We start from the raw sequence: 18790 nt of genomic DNA, 5'->3' as shown, positions 1-18790 counted from the left end.
AAAAATTGCATAGAAAACCCCTTTAATGGGATTTTTCTTTAGCAAAATTTTAATTACGAATATAGTCACAGCTCCCAAAGAGCCAGTGTGTAGAAAACAGAGTGGGTCACTGAGAGGCAAGTGATCTCAGATGCTCCACCCAGGTGAAAGGTCTAAAAGCAGAGCCAGGCCTGGGTCACACGCAGATGGACACTTGATGCAGTGACAAAAAAGCCAGGCAAACAGCACTGAAATCAGTCCACAGCAGCAGCCAGCCAGTGGCAGACAGCAACCAAAAGAAAAGTGAGATATTCTGCAAGCAGCCACCCCAGCAGCAAGAGCACAGCTGAGATCAGAGGACCGCGGAGTGCATCATTCAAGACACAGTGGAGCTGCGATCAAATATTTGTGAATACCTCTAAAGCCTGCTTTTGGAATCTCTCAATTTCCTGTCTCAAATTTTCCCTCTCTCTCTGTAAATCATTAATCAGGCCCTGCAGCTCCAGGGTCCGGCTGTTGCTGATCTGCAGCTGGCTCCTTAGCTCCGAGATGGTAGCGTTCTTGTCGCTGTCGGCCTCGCTATGGCCCCGCCGGACGTCGTCGTACTCCAGGCGCAGGTTCCGCAGCTCCTCCTCCAGCATCAGGTGCTCCTTGGTCAGGTTCTCGGTCAGGGACTGCAGCCTCTCGATTTCTATCTTGCTCTCGTTCAGGCTCCTGCTCTTGTCCTCGATGGCCTTCTGGAAGTGCTCATTCCGCACGTGAGCCTGCTTGACGTTCTCCTGCTCCTGGAGCAGCTGCCGCCGCAGGGCCTCAACCTCGGAGGCCAGCCTCCTCAGCTCGTCCTGGGTCCTCTGCTTCTCCCGCAGGTGGCCTTCCAGCACGTCCCTCTGCTGCCGCAGGTCATCCTCGCTCTTCTTCTTGCCAATGGACGCCTGCTCCAGCTGCTGGGTCAGGCTGGTGATTTTCACTGCCTGCTCCTTCAGAGTCCTCCGCAGGCCCTCCAGCTCCTCCTCCAGCCTCTTCCTCTTGGAGGAGTCCTCGGAGGCTGCCCTCTTCAGCCGCATCAGCTCCTCCTCCGCCTTATGCTTCTGCAGCTGCAGCTCCTTCAGGGAGCTCTGGAAGCGGGCGATGTCCTGGTCCTTGACGGTCCTCTCCTGGGACAGCCGCTCGTAGTCGATCCTCAGGCGCAACAGCTCTTGCTCCTGAACCTTCAGTTTGCTAATTGTCTCTGTGGCACTGCTGTTGGCTTTCTGCAGCTCGTGCTGGGCCCGCTGCAGTTTCGCATTTTCCTCCTCCAGGCACCTGCGCTCCTTTGTTTCTGTCTCTAGCAGCTGCTTTAACCTGTCTATCTCCTTGTTCTTGTCCTGGATCGTCTTGGCAGCATCGTCCAGAGACTGCTTGTACCTCATGCTCTCTTCCGTCCGCATCTGTGTAACCTGCCGCAGCTCGATCTCCAGCTGCTGCTTCCGCTGAGCCATCTCCGAGCCCGTGGCCTTTTGCTGCTGGACGTTCTCCTCGACCCTCCGGAGGCTCTCCGTGGTCTGGGCCAGAGTGCTCTTCAGCCTCTTGACCTCCTCTGAGAGGCTCCGGTTTTCTCTGGTGAGGTTGTCCACCTGGGCACGGTAGCCGCTGGTGTCCTCTTCCTTCTGCAGGGTGAGCTTCTGGATGGTCGTCTTGGTGATGTTGATCTCCGTCTCGAACTGGTTCTTTAAGCTAATGATCTCCTCATCGTAACTGCTCCTTACCTTAGCCAGTTCGTTCTCATACTCCCAGCGGCGCTTGGCCTCCTCCTGAAACTCAGCTTTGAGTCTTTCAATCTCCTTGTTTTTGTCCTGGATGGTCTTGGCAGCCTCCTCCAGGGACTGCTTGTGCCTGGCGTTGTCCTCGGAGCGCTGCTGGATGAGCTGCTTCAGCTCCACCTCCAGCTGCTGCTTCTTCTGCTGCATCTCGGAGCCGCAGGCTTTCTGCTGCAGGGCATCCTCTTCCGCCCGCCTCCGCTGCTCAGTGGTCTGCAGTATGCTGTCATTGAGCCGGACGATCTCCTCCTTCAGGTCGCGATTCTCCCTGGAGAGTCGATCGAGCTGGTTTCGGAGGTTTTTGGAATCATCCTCTTTCTGCGTGGTTATCTCCTTGATGGTGGTCTTCGTGATGTTAATCTCTGTTTCATACTTGTTCCTTAAATTACTCATCTCCTCATTATAGTGGTTTCTTACCTTTGCCAGCTCATTCTCATATTCTCTCTTCCGGGCGCCCTCCTCCTGCAGCAGGACCCTCAACCTCTCTATCTCGTACTCCTTCTCCTTGATGGCTTTCTCAGACTCCAGTTTCTGCCAGCCCAGGCTCTCCTTCTCACTCTGCCTCGCTTTCTGCAGCTGGTCGTAGTCGCTCTTCTGCTGGTCAAACCTGTCTTCCACGGCCTTCCTCCTCCTCTTCTCATCCTCGATCTCGTACGTCAGCCGGGTGATCTTTTCATTGAGCTCTTTGATTTGGCCGTAGCACTTGTCTAGGTTTTGCTTGGCTGACTTTCCATCCAGCTCAGCCTGTCGCTTCAGCTCCTCCAGGCTCACGAGCTTGGCTTTGAACTGGGAACACTCTGCCTGGTACTTCTGCAGGTTCTGATCCAGGAATTTGTTCTTATTGCAGTTTTCAGAGTTGGCGTCTCGGGCCAGCCTTAGCTCCTCTTCCAGAACTTCGATCTTGGTATTTTTCAGCTGTGGAAGTGAAATAGAAAGCATGTTGAATGAGGGGCCTTGAGATGATCATACTCAGCGAAGTTAAGTCAGACGCAAAGACAAATATCATAGGAGATGACCTATATGTGGAATCTAAAAAAATGACACAAATGGACTTATCTACAAGACAGAAACAGACTCACAGACATAGAAAACAAACTTATAGTTACTGAAGGGGAAAGGTGGGGGGAGGGAAAGATTAGGAGTTTGGGATTAACAGATACACATGACTATATATAAAATAGAAAAATAACATGTCCTACTGTAGAGCACAGGGAACTATATTCACTACCTTGTAATAACCTATAATGAAAGAGAATATACAACTGAATCACTATGCTGTATACCAGAAACTAACACAACATTGTAAATCAACGATATTTCAATTTTTTAAATAAGTATGTTGAAAAAAAAAATGCCTCACATCATAAGAAGCAGTACTCTCTCCCCATAAGACCAATGTGCTTTCTCATTTCTTGTTACACACCTGCACACACATGTGCACATACACACCACACACATAAGTACACATATAAAGAGTGATACAAGACAAAGGCTACCAGATAAAAATTCAAGAGATCTCTACTCCAGTCATAATTCTTCCATCAACTGCTTATATCATGTCAGTAAGTGATGTATCACCTCTGAGTTATCAGCTTTCTTAAATGAGGTGATTTCTTCCAAAACCAAACGCTTATGATTTCATAAATTATGTTTCTTTTATTTCAAAGTATTAGTTTCCATATGGACTCAAATCAAGTATTAGAAATGAGGAGTGAATTAAACAATCACTCGACATGCAGAATTCAAATCCCGCTAATACAGGGTGTTCTCCTTGATTTAACACAAAGAAAGAAAGCAAATTCCTTGACCAAACATTAAATGAAATTACTGGATTTGGGGGGTAAGGTAAAGTAGCTGTAGTTTTGCAAATGCTACCTAAGCCCATTCAGAGCAGGGTAGCAGAGAAGAGAACTGACCCCTGACTTCTGAACAAACTATATTATACTAACTGTTTGGAGGAAATACAGTTGTACCAGTGGGTATGTCCAAATCCATGTTATAATGAGGCAGTAATAATAAAGTTCTATCCTATTTTCTTTTTGGATCCTCCAAGGAGATAAAGTAAATTACCTTCAGATCTTCCAAACTCTTCAGCATCTCACTTAAGAATCTGTAATAGTCTCCAGACCTTGTGAGAAGTTCTATGTACCGAGCATGCATATCTGCAGCCTTGGAGAAAAGGAGAGAAAGGAAAAATAAAAGCTGTTGCATTTAAAAAAAAGTCCTATTATGAAAATGAATACATGTATGTATATGTATGACTGAAACATTATGCTGTACCCCAGAAATTGATACATTGTAACTGACTATACTTCAATTAAAAAAATTAAATTTTAAAACGTCCTATGCCAGTTGACCAATTTTGTTTTCTAAAACCATCAAATGATGACCTTATAATTTAAGGAGTGAATTCTCTTTCGTTCATGTGGGCTGATTCCCAAACCCAGATGTACCACTAAACAAAGGGCTGAAAACATTGCACTCCATTCTCATCACTCCAGGGTGTTCCCCCTAAACCATCGAACAGATGATGGTCTCTGATACCTTTGAGAAGTTGTCTTCTCGAAATCTACCAGGTATTTTCCACTTTTTAGAAGTCTCCCTCACTAAACCCAGAATTTAAGCCCAGTTTCTGCAAAGTCTCGAACATATAAACAACAGACCCAGACTTCTCAGTGATCATTTCCTAAAATGCATCTTAAACTGATGACTCACACTAGAGAAAGCAGAATGTATTAAACCTTTCTGAGTGGCTACCCTGTAACAAGAGATGAATTCAGAGAGTGTAGGGAGGACATGAAGGGGACGGGCAGAGAGAAGATGTGGAGGGGCAGACTCTAAGAGATATGTCATGAGAGCTGTACCTCTTGCAGAATCACCCCAGAAGGCGACTGAACCATGGTCCTCTTGATAGGTATGTTCAGCAGCGTTTCCAGTCCCGAGGTATATGACGCCAGCTGCAGTTCATAATCCTGCAGAATCACGAAGTTTGAGAAAAACATGCTTAATGGGCTTCCAAGGAATCACTGACAGCTACAAATTCCACAGTTTTAAATCACCAAGTTGCATTTCTAATGACCAACGCCAAAGGCTATCACATGCTCCTAATGTGCAAGCACCTAACATCACATTATTGAACCAGGCAGCACATCTTTATATGCTAAATGGGGATTTTTGGACACACCAGTTTCAAGAATGAAGACCAGCCCATTCCTGGAGATACTGCCTATGCAAAATGAATTCAAGCTGATGGATAACAAGCGTTTACGGTTTGTTCAGGAGAGAATATACAAAAGCCATAATCGCTGTCCCCAAGAAATCTATAACCTTTGAAGTGAATCAGAAAATAATGCAGTTAATCACATTCTTTTTTTAAATATGAAACGCTTCATGAATTTGCATGTCATCCTTGCATAAGGGCCATGCCAACCTTCTCTGCAGCATTCCCGCTTTAGTATACGTGCTGCCGAAATAAACACAGTGAATAATATTCTCTGTGAAAAACCGACATCCTCTGTGAAACCAACATACCTTAATGGAATTCGCACACAGTTCGGCAATTTTTTGTACTTCCTCTGATTTGTCTCGTTTGCCACTTATTTCATTGTGCAAGTTCTTTACAAAAAAGAAAATATTTACAAATGTTAAAGTGCACACCTATTTTAAAATAAATGTTCTTTTACTCTTTAAACCACTGTTACTTGGTCTTTTCCCTCAGTTTATTACTACATGTTCCGACCCGTATTCTCACAGCGAAACCTTAAAAGATGAGCATGTTTCCTATTCAGATAAGAGAAGGAAGATCTTCAACTTCTTATTATCTAAGAGGTTACTGTCTGGTCAGCACTCTTTTCTGGTCCTATCACTTAATTCACAAAGATACTTTACTACAATGTTACATTATTCTACATTCATAAGCACATTTCTTTGTAAACATCTCCATTGCTTTTCCTCTGGGCACAATTTAAGCATTCACAAAAGGGACTAGTAATTATTAAATATTTATTATTTCAAACCTGGGTACCGCTATGAAAACACAACCAGAGGAAAATACAACTTACGCCCAATGAAATCTAATGCAGTGGTAAATTAGCTCATACCTTCTGCTCATTCAAAAATCGCATGACCGTGTTGGAATCTCCAAATTTCATGGATTCTAAGGAATCCTGGCGGCGTTTGGCATCGTAGAGCCACTTGCAGAAAGCCTGATAGTTATCACGGTAATTCCTCAGTTGCTTGATTTGTTTCTCCAGGTCCCACAATCTGGGGAAAACAGATACAATAAAATCATTAAAGCATGGCTACTGCTCCTCAAAACATTTAACACAGATTTACCCGATGACCCAGCAAGTCCACCCAGGAGAACTGAAAACAGACATCCACACGGAAAGTTCTCCATGAACATTCGTAGCAGCATTTTTCACGAGAGCCCAAAACAGGGAACAACCCCAATATCCATCAATTGATGAGAGAATAAACAAAATGTGTTACAGCCAGACAACGGAGTATCCCTCAGTCATAAAAAGAAATGAAGTACTGACATGTGCTACACCCTGGATGAACCTTGAAGCCATTATGTTCAGCAAAAAAAAGCAATCACCAAGGATACATATCAGATGTTTCCGTTTAGATGAAATGTCCGAATAGGCAAATCTACAGAGACAGCAAGCAGAATGGTGGCCGTTTGGGGCTGGAGGGTTGTGAGGGGACGGGGAGTGACCGCCAGTGGGTATGGGGTTTCTTTTTTAGGGTAAGAAAAAATATTCTAAGCTTAAAGATTGTAGTGATGGTTACACATTCTGAATACACGACACAACACTGAACTGTACACCTTCAGTGGGTGTACTGTGCGGCATGTGAATTACATATCAATGATCTGTAACTCAAGAAGCACTCCTGGTAAAATAAACTACAAGCAGGATTCAAGATATTTGCTTAAACCTCGCTTTGTAGGAAGGCATTTCTTTTGTGTAAGATGTACAAGCATCTACTCCTGAATTTATGGGGCATGAAGGAGCTTGATCAATGGCTTCCACTGTTTCCCTAAGAATCTGGATGGCACTTGGCATCGAGCTTGGCTATTGGGAGGTTCCCTGTCCCATTACCAACAGAGCTGCCTCCGGTACAGCGAGGCCACGAAGAAAGCGCCGAGGCTGCGTAACTTACACACGAAACAAAACCACTGGCTTTACGGTGATCACTTCAAGTGACAGGATGTGGGGAACAACCAAATGGGAAGAAAGTGTGGAAGGAGGTTGGCACACCTGAAGTCTATCTGCTTATCAATTCTTTGCCAGCGATCGGTCAGCTGGGCGACTTTCTCGCTGAACTTGCCCAGGTCCAGGTCGTAGAGCGGGTACTGCTGGGAAGTCTGGGAGTGGATCTGCTGGGCTTTCTGCAGCTCTGTCTTCATGGTGGCCAGCAATGACTTCTTCAAGTTCAAGTCACTTTTAATTTTCTGTCACAAGAGGGAAAAAAAAAAAAAAAAAAGAGTACAAACCAATCTCATCTCCTGCCGGACACGACACTGCAAGGAAAATGTATTTACTGATGTCATTCCCCAATATTTGTGCCAGCAATCTTGCTCCTGGTGCCACCCCATTAAAAAAAGTATGCAAATTGTCAATTAGTTTGGGAAATGCTAAATATGACACCCCATTCCTGAAAAATTATAAAGTGTATTAACCATTCCATTCCTGAAAAATCACAAAATATACTAACACAGTAAAGCTTCTGAAAAGTACAACAGTAACCAGCTTAACTACGTTTAACTGGAATTCCCCAGACTACTCTCCCCACAGATGACTTTCTCACGTGGCTCCTGCCAACACGCCCTGGACAACAGTGCACCAGAGATAATGGCTGATGTCAACCATGTGTGGCCGACAAAATCCAGTCATCCTTGAATCTCATGAAAGCTTAGGGAAGCTTTATGACTGGGGACTGAGTAGTCCTGTATTATTTCCCATAAGCGCGGCCACTGTGCCAGCCCTTCACGTCACCTTCAGGCCACAGCGGTACGCTTCCACTTTATCCAGATCCAGGCAAACAGTTTCCTCTTCGGTGAGTCTGGCTTCGTACACCTTTAACATGTCTTCTGTTTGGAGAATGGCCTGCAGGAGCGCCCGGACTGTGCACAAGCTGTGAGGAGCAAGAGGTGAACAAAACGGACGGGGACATAATCAGACTTTGGACATTTGGCTCTGGCCACTATTAATAAAAGAAAACCGTATTAAAGTGGAGAAATATTTATTTTGCTTATTTTATAAACAGCAGAGCAATTCATTTTTTCCCTCGCTATCATGATTCTGACTACCACGTTGCATTAACATTAAAATTCTGAGCTCTGGCCTTTACAGGATGCTTTAGGTGTAAGGGACATTTGATGTCAGAACAGGGGGATGAGGACACTGGGCGTAAAGACCCTCTTTCAAAAGCACAGAATGTGACTGAGCCTCGAGCGAAAAGAGAAATGGAAAGTAAGCAGCCCCGAAAACAAATCAAAAATGAAGCTGCAGACAAGTCAAACATCTGAGGTGAGTGTCAGCCGCGTTTACCTATTTAAATAGCCGTCTGTCACGCCATTGATGTTTTCCAGTTTCTGAAACAATCCAAATACCTCATTCTGTAAATAGCAGTATTTCTCTGAGCCTCTGAAGTTAGCTAGCATGTCCTTCAGCTGGTTGAGAACTTCAGCAATTGCCTGGGCATCAGCCTGCACACTCTGTGCAAAAAAAGCAGAACACTTTGGATTTAGCTGTGTGCTTCTCACCGTTGTCTGCGTTCTCAAAAAGCCCACAAAATTTTTTTGAGTTTTAAAAATTTATTTATTTTTCTTTTTTGGATTAAAAAAAGCCTACAAAATGTCAAAGATTCAAGCAACAGAGTTGCCCTTCCGTGTGCTTCAGCAGGGAGGCCTTACCAGCACTGGATAAATGTGACCCACTTCCTTAGGACACATGCCTTGGACCGCCCAATGCAGTGCCCAGGCCTGGCTGTGTGGAAAAGAGCTAAACACTGAAATATTGGGCTGCCGTCCCAGCTCTGCACATGGCTTGGAGTTCACACATCCCCCACCCCAGCCTCCCACCCAATCTCTCCAGGTCAGTTTCCTGTCTATAAATAAAGATCATTCTACCTGTCTAGCCCATATCATAGGTTGCTTCAGGCAGAAGCCGAATTAATGTGTGGTTAAAAACTTGACACTGCAGAAAAGGCAGATACTGCAGCCTGAGTCAACAACTCACACACTAACAGCAAAGATGGTTTGATCTCCAGCCCAGGTAACCTTCTATAAATTTGGAAGCAGGGGAAAGAAAAAAGGAAATCATGCCAGAAGACTGTTTCCTTGAAAAATGAAGGTTTTCTTGCCTTTAAGTATTTAATTAGTTCATGGTTAAATGTAAAGATACCTGGAATCAAGCCAAATGTTGAGGGATCCATACCTTCAGCTCGTTTATTTTGACTGTGATGTGATGCGAGGACCCTTGGTCGGCCAGGAGAAGGTTTTTCAGGCTCATCCTGCCCTCACAGTGCTCCATCTGCCTGCGAATCTTCTGCAGCTCAATCAGCATCCACGTCTCTTGCTTGTCACTTTCTCTGTTGGTTTCAATTACTTTATTACGGCTGACATCTTGGCAGGAACCGAGATGAGTGATTTCAGTTGTGGTTACTGTAAAAATACATTAGGAGCACAAGGGTCAGAGGATTCCGGGCCAGAAGGGAATGAGACCTCAAAATACAAAACCATCCACACTGCATGACAGCGTAGCTACTTCCTTTGATATGATTCTGAAAATTTAGTGTATAAATGGCTTTTGAGATATTATCTTTCAAAGAAGCAATTCTGAAACTGGTTTTTGGCAAACTACCGACTTGCTTTTTAAAAAAGTAAGTCGGAGAAAGACAAATACCATATGGTATTACTTCCATGTGGAATCTTAAAAAATGAGACAAATGATCTTATTTACAAACAGAAAGAGACTCACAGATACAGAAGACAAATGTGTGGTTACCAAAGGAGAAAGTGGGGGTGGGGGGAGGGATAAACTAGGAGCTTGAGATTAGCAGATACAAACTACTACATATAAAACAGATATATAAACAAGTTTCTTCTGTATAGGACAGGAAACTATATTTAATATCTTGTATTAACCTATGAATATAAAAAAGAATATGAAAATGAATATATGTATATGTATGACTGAAGCATTATGCTGTACACCAGAAATTGACACATTGTAAACCGACTACACTTCAATAAAAAATAAAACAGATAAACAAGGTCCTACAGTATAGCACAAGGAACTATATTCACTAGCTTATAATCACCTATCATAAAAAAGAATGTATGTATAACTGAATCACTGTGCTGTACACCAGAAATTAACACAACACTGTAAATCAACTATACTTCAATAAAAACAAACAAACCAAACTGTATGTATGGTGGATACAAACAGAGAGCAGCTCCAAACCAACCTGTCTGGTGCTGGGGGTGGCCAGGGAGCTGAATGACCAGGGTCTGGTAGTGCTTCTGCGCATCCGTGAACTGGGTCTGCATCTTCCGCTTGTCATCATCCCCGAACATCTCTGAGCCTTGGCTGTTTCTGATGAACTCTTGGTAGTGCAACTCAAGGTCAGATATTGTCTTCATGTAATCTTCCTGCCGCATGGTTTTCAGCTGAAAGTAAACCAGGCAGGGGTGTTTCTGACGGCCCCAAAGTGTGACCAAGAAGAGTTTGCTTGAAAATGCATTAGGCTCGGTGGGGCCTGGGGCAACACTCCGAGCGGTGGGTTGTCAATTTTTCTCTTCCTATGGAATTTTATTCTCTAAAGGCAGTAGGACTCAGAAACTCCAAATGTAAAGCAGATCACAGCAAAACTGCTCTGACTTGAAAGAGGAAACGGGTTGGGGGGAGCTCCCAACTCCCTCATTCCATGCCCCTCTCCTCCCTGTTGTCCTGGGCATCCCAAAGGACTCCCTCACCTGGGATCCTCGGACCCCAACATGAAAACCACTGATATAGAGTAACTAATGTTTTGGGTGTTCTTCCAAGAATTCTATCCCACCTTTTACTTCTGTGATATCCAGTCAATAATTACAAACTAATTTTCCATTACATCGAAGGTGGATGGTACCCAGAGCATCACAGGACCCCATGCCTTTTCCACAGGTACTTCTGGCTTGTCAAGTAACTTTAACTAGTACTTCTGTTTGTCAGTAGTGAGCCCCGTGCGAATTCCTCCCATTCTCGGCTGGACAGACTAGAACCTCTAAGGAAGGCTCAGCTGACTCTTGCCGAGACACAAAAGCATCATCTGCACAGCTAGAAGGCTCGCCTGGCGGAAACCTCCAGGCGGCCGGGTGGTCCTGAGGACGTACCTTGGCGATGGTCATGGCCCTGATCTTCTCGATGTCGATCAGGCAGTAGTGCCAGGACACCAGGCTCTTCATGTTGATGTAGAGCTGGTTCCACAGAGCCAGGATGGCTTCGTAGTACTGCTCAATCCTAGGAGGCACCAAGGAAAAAACACGCTAAAGACTTGCTCTCCATCAAACGAGTTCATTGTGCTACTGTCCCCACCCCGAGGGGGTGGAAGCCTTCCACCAGAGACAGTCTGGAAGAATCTGCCATGGACAGTCTGTGAAAGGAACACTCCACCTACTGATGGCCAAATATAGATGCTCAGGGCATTTTTCTATTTGAGGCTACAGGCAAAACTACTGATTGTCTAAAAGGAAGAAGAATTTTGAAACAATGCCTTTCAAGTGCAGGACAAGGACGATTACTCCAGGGGGAAGGGTACAGCTCAGTGGCAGAGTGCGTGCCTAGCATGCACGAGGTCCTGGGTTCAATCCCCCAGTACCTCCTCTAAAAATAAACCTAACTACCTCCCCTCTCAAAAAAAGCAGACATTCCTATTCTGCAGTAATAACTGTAGGACCTTCACATGAAGTAGATGGCACGGGACCCTCACCAGGTTCCCCTCGGTGGGGGGGGGGGTGATCAGTAAGGAACGGTGTGTCTAACTGTCCAATGTGAGCATTGGCCCGACTTCTCCCACCTGTGGTCACGTCACAGCCAGGAGGAGCACCCACCACGTACTTGCCCGAGAGGTCCACGGCCAGAGGGTTGGGCGGGGGGATGATGAGGCCCACGGAGGGCACGAGCATGTCCACGCCGCCCGGGCCGGTCACGTACCACTTGCTGCGCTCGTTGTTGTCCTTCAGGATGCACTCATCCCCTTTGTGGACGATTTTCTGCAAAAGGCAAGCAGCCCCGGGTTTGGGCTTTATTCACGAGTCCACATGTGTATCTTTTATCTCAAAGACAGAAGCAGCAGTGAAGACAGAATGCAAACGGGTTTTTTAGCTTTTATCTGACTAGCGTTTCCTCCACGGAAGCTGGTCCCAACAACACCCAAGACTGATGCTTTACGCAAGACAGGGGAGCCTGCGAGGTGTGTACGAAGTGAATGGGGGGGGGCAACTTTCCAGAGATGGCCTGGGGCATCTACCAGTGAAGTGAGGGATCCTTCAGGAAGGCAAAAAGTCACCCTCTGGCTTTTCTATTTTTGTTGAGTTTGTGTTTTATATAGTAGATTTCAGAGTGCGGGAGTTGTCTGTCCCATTCATTTGCTCTTAAAAATAAAAACAAAGATTCTGCTATCAGGGCCTCAGAAAACTTTCTCAATTAACTCCAGCATCTAAATAGCTTCTTTTCTAAATTAACTCTATCGCTTCTTAAAATGGGTACTTAAAATATGACAACTCTCTTAACTAGTCAAATGAAACAAGCTTGACATTGAGGTATTACAAGCTCCACTTCACCTTTCTTCTCTCCACACAAGTTCTTGAAACATTTCTGCATGGTAGGATGAACTCCACTGTTTTCTGACATCTGCGTAACCAACTGATCATATTTGATGTTTCTCTTTTTTTTTCATTTTTTTTTTGATATTTCTTAAATCCTCCTTAATTTTTATAAAATAGAGCTGGGAGAATTACATAAATAATTACTGAAAACAAATCATCTTCCTGTGTGAATGTTTGTATGTACCACTGAGCCTAAAGAATTGATCTTTAATTACCGCATAGAATCTGCAATGACATTCAGTTTACATGCAGCCTAATGGTCATGTTTCTCATTTTTCTTTCGTCTCAGAAATTCAGAGATAAGAGTAATCATGGATAAGTAAGTTTTGCATATTAGAAGAACCAAAGGTATTAAGCCTTAAAATTAGCATAGTTTATAAATAACTATTGTTCTAATTACTGACAACTATCAGATGATGCAGAACAAAACCATTGCATTTTTTCGAGAGCTTGTTGTTTTGTGTACAAAAGGAAGATATTTACTAGGGTGCGCACTGAAACTTTAATAAAGTTCTGCTCTCCTAAAGGACAAAAATCTGTACGTAAAGGGAGGAGAAAGTCTGGCAGCATTCCGAGGAACCGAGCACACACCTGGTCCTGCTTGTAGTCACAGAGAGCCCGGAGAATGATGGGCTTATTGCTTCTGTAGTCCGGGTTCCGCGGCTTCAGTTGCACGATCTTCTTGGACTTGTTTACCAAGTTCTGCACCTGACGCTTGTATTCAAGGATTTTCTCTCGTTCTTTCTGTCGTTGCAAATAAAATCATACTTAAACATAGATACTCTGTGAATGTTACGTGAGATCTTCATAGGGCATGACTGCAGCTATCATGACATTACAAATGAGATACCAGCAAAGGTGCATCAGCTGTAAAAAGCCACCGGTTCCTCCAGCTGCAGGGACCGTGGGTGCCTTTCCCACACAGCCCCTGCAGAGGCACCGCAGCCATGAACTAGGTGGGCGGGAAAGACCATCAGGGCGTGAAAGGACCGTGCTGATAAAATGTGAAGTATGCTTTCCCAAGGGAATTGGCATTTAAGTCATCAGCAGTCTCTCCACTTTTGCTTTGAGTGACAGAAACTACTGAAGTGAAAGTAATTTTCATCAGTGGCTGAGTGTGCAAAGAATGCACTTTGAGAAAAGCCACTGAAAATGAAGACTATGCTGGCTTGCGCCCTGGGTGCTCGTTCTGCAGAAAAGCTCAAGCCTGAACTGCGTCGGAGGGCACGCCTATTGCCACCCCCAGGGGAGGCCGCTGAGGGCCCAGGCCGGGCGGTACCTCCAGCTCCTTGATCTGCCCCAGCAGGCGCTGCAGGGGCGTGCTCTTGTCACACAGGTACTTCTTCCTGATGGAGTCCTGGAGGTCCTTCAGGTAGGCTTCTGTCGACTGGGCCTCTTCAAAAAACTATGAAGAATGGGGGGGACTTCAAGTCAACAAACAGCAACTCAATAAGCAGTACGGCCTAGTATTTCTACTTCAGGGACTGTCTTCCCTACGGGTCTATCTGACAGGTGGTTCAAGGAAAAGAGCAGACAGAAAGTCTATTAACTTACGTGACACCAAAAGACTACCTGATTGGTGACCAATCTATGTTTTTCTAAACTAAAAACCAATAAATAGTATTTATGCACTACTGTGAAGACTGCTCCCAGTGATTTTTCAAACACCTTCAAAAGATAGGGTATTAACAGTTGAGGGTATAGCTCAGTGGTAGAGTGCGTGCCTAGCATGCATGAGGTCCTGGGTTCAATCCCCAGCACCTCCATGAAAATTAGTAAATAAACCTAATTACCTCCCCCCAAAACTTAAAAAAGAAAAGAAGTGAGATCCTTGAAACCCGTATCAGGTCCTCTGAAGAAAAAAAAAAATCTACCCAGGCACATGCAAACGGGGGGTGTGTGTCTATACAGCTGTGTGTGGATACCAACATATGATACAATGTTGTAAGATACAAACAGAAGTTTCCATATTCGTTTTTTTTTAAATGTCCATCAAAAATAGTTCATTCAGCTCCATCAGGTACCACTTCCCATTTAAAAAAATAAACGTAATTAGCTCCCCCCAAAATAAAAGTTAAAAAAATAGACTACAAAGCCAGTTCCAACATAAAAAGAAAAAAAGATAAGGTATTAAGACTTAAGACACAATTCAATGATTACGAAGTATAAACACCTGAAAGTAGGCAGCATTCTCTTTGAGATGAACATCAATGCATTTGGTGATCTGAAGAATCCAGCTCCACTGTGTCTGAAGGGTATCCATGTACGCCTGAAACAAGAAAACCACTGCTGTCCCTCCACAGAGAGGCATCCACTCATCTGGAGGTGGGTGAGCCTGAATGAACGATCTGAAGCCTTTGTCATCTGATTCCAAATCGAGCCAACTTTTTTTTTCTAAAATTTGAAACCAAACTTTCCCAACAGGGAACTCCTCGTATCGTAAAAATCAAATTTAAGTTCTAACAGACGGAGACCATTAGGGGTATTAGTCAAAAGATTGACCCAAATGGGGCACAGCCACTGAGCAACCGGAACCGACACTGGGGAGGGCACTGGGGCGTCAGCCCCGGTCCTGTACAGCTGCTAGGTCACAGGGAGGCCCAAGGTACCCACACGGAGGGTTGAGGGGCTTAAGGCAATGACTCTTACCAACTGGTATGAAAATATTTTGATTTGTTTAGCAACCAATATGGCCACACCAGTGCTACCAGCTGGTGTCAGCCTTGAGTGCAGCCCACGGATGGCGATCTAGGACACAGGTCAGCACACTACAGTCCAAGGGCCACATCCAGCCCACCACCAGCATTTATCAGTAAAGTTTTATTGGAACACAGCCACAATCATTTGCTCACAAGTTGCCATGGTTGCTTTCACCATACAATGGCAGAGTTAATTTCAACAGAAATCAAATACCCTGCCAGTCTCAAATATTTATTATTTGATCCTTTCCAGAGAAAGCTTGCCAATCCTGGTCTAGGGTGATGATCTCAAAATATAAAATAAACTCGGCATGGCTTTGTGACGGATAAGAATCATTTATCTGTATAGTCTTTCTTTTTGAAAAGGATCCCTTCCTCCCCAGACCCCATGACAAAAATGTGAATCTCATGAGACCGACCTCAATTTTGTCTGAAGCTGGGTGTTGACTGAGGACAAGTTGGTCACTTTCTTGTTTTAGCTTATTGAGTTCTTTCTCTTTAACTTCCAGCTGACTCATGCGAATCTGTGAAGGAAAGAAAAACAAGTCCTCAAGAACAAGTCACTGGCGGCCCTCCGTCCCTCCCACCGGAGTTACAGGAAGTAAAATACAAAACTGCACTTCGGCAATGAATGAGGCCAAACAGTTGTCTTATGCTTTCCTTAAGAATCGTGGCATTTTTAAGACCAGAAAGGATGTCTGAGACCCTTCAGTATGTGGCTGAGGCCAGACTGGTGACACATCTCATCCGGGTTCACGCAGGTGAAGCCTCCGCACTACACACCCTCAGTGGCACCTGAGGGGACTCATCTTACCCCGTCTACTGTCTTCTGAGATGCCGAGCCCCACCCTGCCCCTCTTAAATCACTGAAGAGCTGTCGGGAAGGAATGTTTTTTTTTCCTGACCGTTCAACTGAAGCTGAATTACAAGTGGCCGATTAAATGACTCCAAGCCCATTCCTGGCCACCGCGCAGCCGCTGAGGCAGCACCTCGAGGGAAGGGCCCCCAGCTCCCGCCTCTGGGGGCTTACTGAGAAGGCCTCCTGCTTCTGGGCGATGTTGGTGTTCTTGTCACTCCAGTCGTACAGCAGCTCCTCCTCCTCACAGTCGTTGATCCACATGATCTCGCGGGACGTGGCCTGGATGATGTTCTGCAGCTGCCGCAGGTGGTCCATCCTCTCAAAGGATGCTTTCTGCACAGGAGGGTCAAAGCAGCATTAGAATTACCACATGCAGGTGAATGGTGCTCTCTGTGGATTTCACAGATAAACCCAGGTGGTCCCCTTGACCCACAAAAATCCCAAGAATCAATACAACGTTAACCTCTTGCGTTTAGTGACCACCTGGTATGTGGAAAGGACCCACCCCAACTTGGGGGCAATTTTAGATTCAAGGCAACAGCCTAACCCAGAAGAGTCTTAATCCAGACACTGACGTTTGGGTTCAATAATTAGTTTTAGATTATGAAGGGTAAATGGATTCTTAAAAGGATAAATCAAGCTTTTCCTTCCCTCTCCCACATCCCCAAAATTCAAGGTGCCATGAGTCCCACTTTGGAAAAGAGTTGTGTCACGACTAAGCCCCATTATTTAAAAAGTATTGTGACCAATAAGGAAATATGGAAAAGTGAAGATGGGGTGACCCAAATAGGCAGAAGAAAGGAAACAGTTCTTCTTATGAGTCAAGTAATAATTCAGTTTGTCCTCAAATAAATGGTGGTGACGGTCTGCTAAATCTTTCTCAAAGGAAAACACGTCTTATTTTTGCTTATATGTCATAAAAGGCTGCAATTCACAAGTGGAAGAGCTTTATGGCTTTAACTGCAAGTACTGAACAAATGCCATTTAGGTGACACTCAAGTGACAAACAGAACAGCACCACGCACGGACTGATTTCAGAAAAAGTCTTTTAAAAGTCCCTTCTAAAGGGGAGGCAGCAGTAGAAATGAAGTTAGCATCTATAAGCCCCTCGGGACATTTTCCAGGTACTTCCAGGGTCCTTAACACCGAGCAGATGACTTACCTTCATAAACCCCATGTTTATGGACCTGAACTGCCTTGAACACAGACCCTTTAGAAATAAGTGGGCTTACCAGCAGGTTCTCATACTCCTCCTCCAGTTGGTAGATCGCAGATTTCTCACGCTAGAAGGAGACCAACAGCAGGTAATTATTTAATTCGCCCCGAGGGTTTGCACAGCAAGAACAGCCCTTCTAAACCTCCTTCTCATCAGATACGTACTAATTTCAGCTCCCCCAGGAGAAAGGGGGATTTGCCCTATGAAACCGTTCACCCACAGGGATCTTTCCCAGCTGGTCTGAAGGCAGACCCTCACTGGCGTGGGGGTGGCACCTCTCCAAAGCAAAGGGCTCATCACTGTCACTTAAAGACTCACTGTTACACAGTTTTAAAAGTTTGAAAATATCATTTAGGACTCCCTAGGTCTCAGAGAACAGAGGGAAAATTCTGATCAGATACTCAGGTGGACAAAAGTAGGCAAAAAAAAAAGGGAGGGCATAAGATGTGAGAGAAAGTACAAAAGTCAGTGATTTAAAAGTGTAGAGACCTGGGGGGGGGTGGAAACCAGGCACTTAAGATCAGATCAATATTTTAGGCTATAATTCTGGACCCAGCTTCAAGTCAGTCCTTTCCTCCAGGAAAACATTCAGGATGAGACACAATTTCCTTTATTAGAAATACACATTCAGGGGTAGGATATAACTCAAGCGGTAGAGCGCGTGCTTAGCATGCCTGAGGTCCTGGGTTCAATCCCCAGTACCTCCTCTACGAATAAATAAATAAACCCAGTTACCGCCCCCTCCAACAAATAAAATAAAATAAAACTAAACATCACATTTTAGGATGGGGGCCAGGTATAGCTCAGCGGTAGAGCACGTGCTTAGCATGCATGAGGTCCTGGGTTCAATCCCAAGTACCTCCATTAAAAAAAACAAACAAACAAACAAACCTAATTAGCCCCTCCCCAAAAAATTTAAAAATAAAAAAAGGTCTTTAACACCAAGATCCTACTGTATAGCATAGGGTACTCTATTCAACATCTTGTAATAGACTATAATGAAAAAGAATATGAAAAGGAATATATATGTATGTATAACTATGCTGTACACCAGAAACTAACACAACATTGTAAATTAACTACACTTTAATTTAAAAAGAAAAAAGACCCCCCCCAAAATTTTTTTTAAGTAATACATTTTAGGCAGGGAAAGTAATAGCTCAGTGGCAGAGCTCATGCTTAGCATGCATTAGGTCCTGGGTTCAATCCCCAGTACCCCCATTAAAAAAATAAAGAAGAAATACACTTCAATTACCACATAGGAAAGGACTCAAGGATTCACCAAAATAAAACTACACGATTGTCCCATTTTCTCCATTTGAAGATGTGCTCTGCTTTCTGCAGAAACGAATTACTACCCTC

General features: G+C 44.5%; 1 protein-coding gene and 1 non-coding gene across 3 annotated transcripts in view; both read right to left on the bottom strand.

Moving 5' to 3' along the window:
- The window catches only part of DSP (desmoplakin), a 41597-nt gene that overhangs the window by 4529 nt on the left and 18278 nt on the right, over window positions 1–18790 (bottom strand). The window contains exons 6-23 of one of the 2 annotated variants that reach the window (XM_074348067.1): window positions 17445–17495; window positions 16384–16545; window positions 15773–15877; window positions 14828–14923; window positions 13934–14059; window positions 13246–13398; window positions 11885–12039; window positions 11161–11287; window positions 10257–10458; window positions 9221–9447; window positions 8333–8499; window positions 7778–7916; window positions 7040–7233; window positions 5876–6038; window positions 5307–5390; window positions 4640–4747; window positions 3846–3944; window positions 396–2690 (exon numbers count right to left, since the gene is read on the bottom strand). In XM_074348067.1, the coding sequence (XP_074204168.1) occupies window positions 396–2690; window positions 3846–3944; window positions 4640–4747; window positions 5307–5390; window positions 5876–6038; window positions 7040–7233; window positions 7778–7916; window positions 8333–8499; window positions 9221–9447; window positions 10257–10458; window positions 11161–11287; window positions 11885–12039; window positions 13246–13398; window positions 13934–14059; window positions 14828–14923; window positions 15773–15877; window positions 16384–16545; window positions 17445–17495 (4653 nt within the window). The remainder of the gene's footprint in view (window positions 1–395; window positions 2691–3845; window positions 3945–4639; window positions 4748–5306; window positions 5391–5875; window positions 6039–7039; window positions 7234–7777; window positions 7917–8332; window positions 8500–9220; window positions 9448–10256; window positions 10459–11160; window positions 11288–11884; window positions 12040–13245; window positions 13399–13933; window positions 14060–14827; window positions 14924–15772; window positions 15878–16383; window positions 16546–17444; window positions 17496–18790) is intronic. The other variant, XM_074348068.1, reaches the window with a different exon arrangement.
- LOC123614112 (U6 spliceosomal RNA) lies at window positions 5148–5254 on the bottom strand. Its single transcript, XR_006721607.1, has one exon. It is a non-coding gene; the product is annotated as a U6 spliceosomal RNA (small nuclear RNA).

Source organism: Camelus bactrianus, chromosome 20 (genome assembly GCF_048773025.1).
Source record: "Camelus bactrianus isolate YW-2024 breed Bactrian camel chromosome 20, ASM4877302v1, whole genome shotgun sequence".
Lineage (NCBI taxonomy): Eukaryota > Metazoa > Chordata > Mammalia > Artiodactyla > Camelidae > Camelus > Camelus bactrianus.
This window is presented reverse-complemented; position numbering and strand designations above follow the sequence as displayed.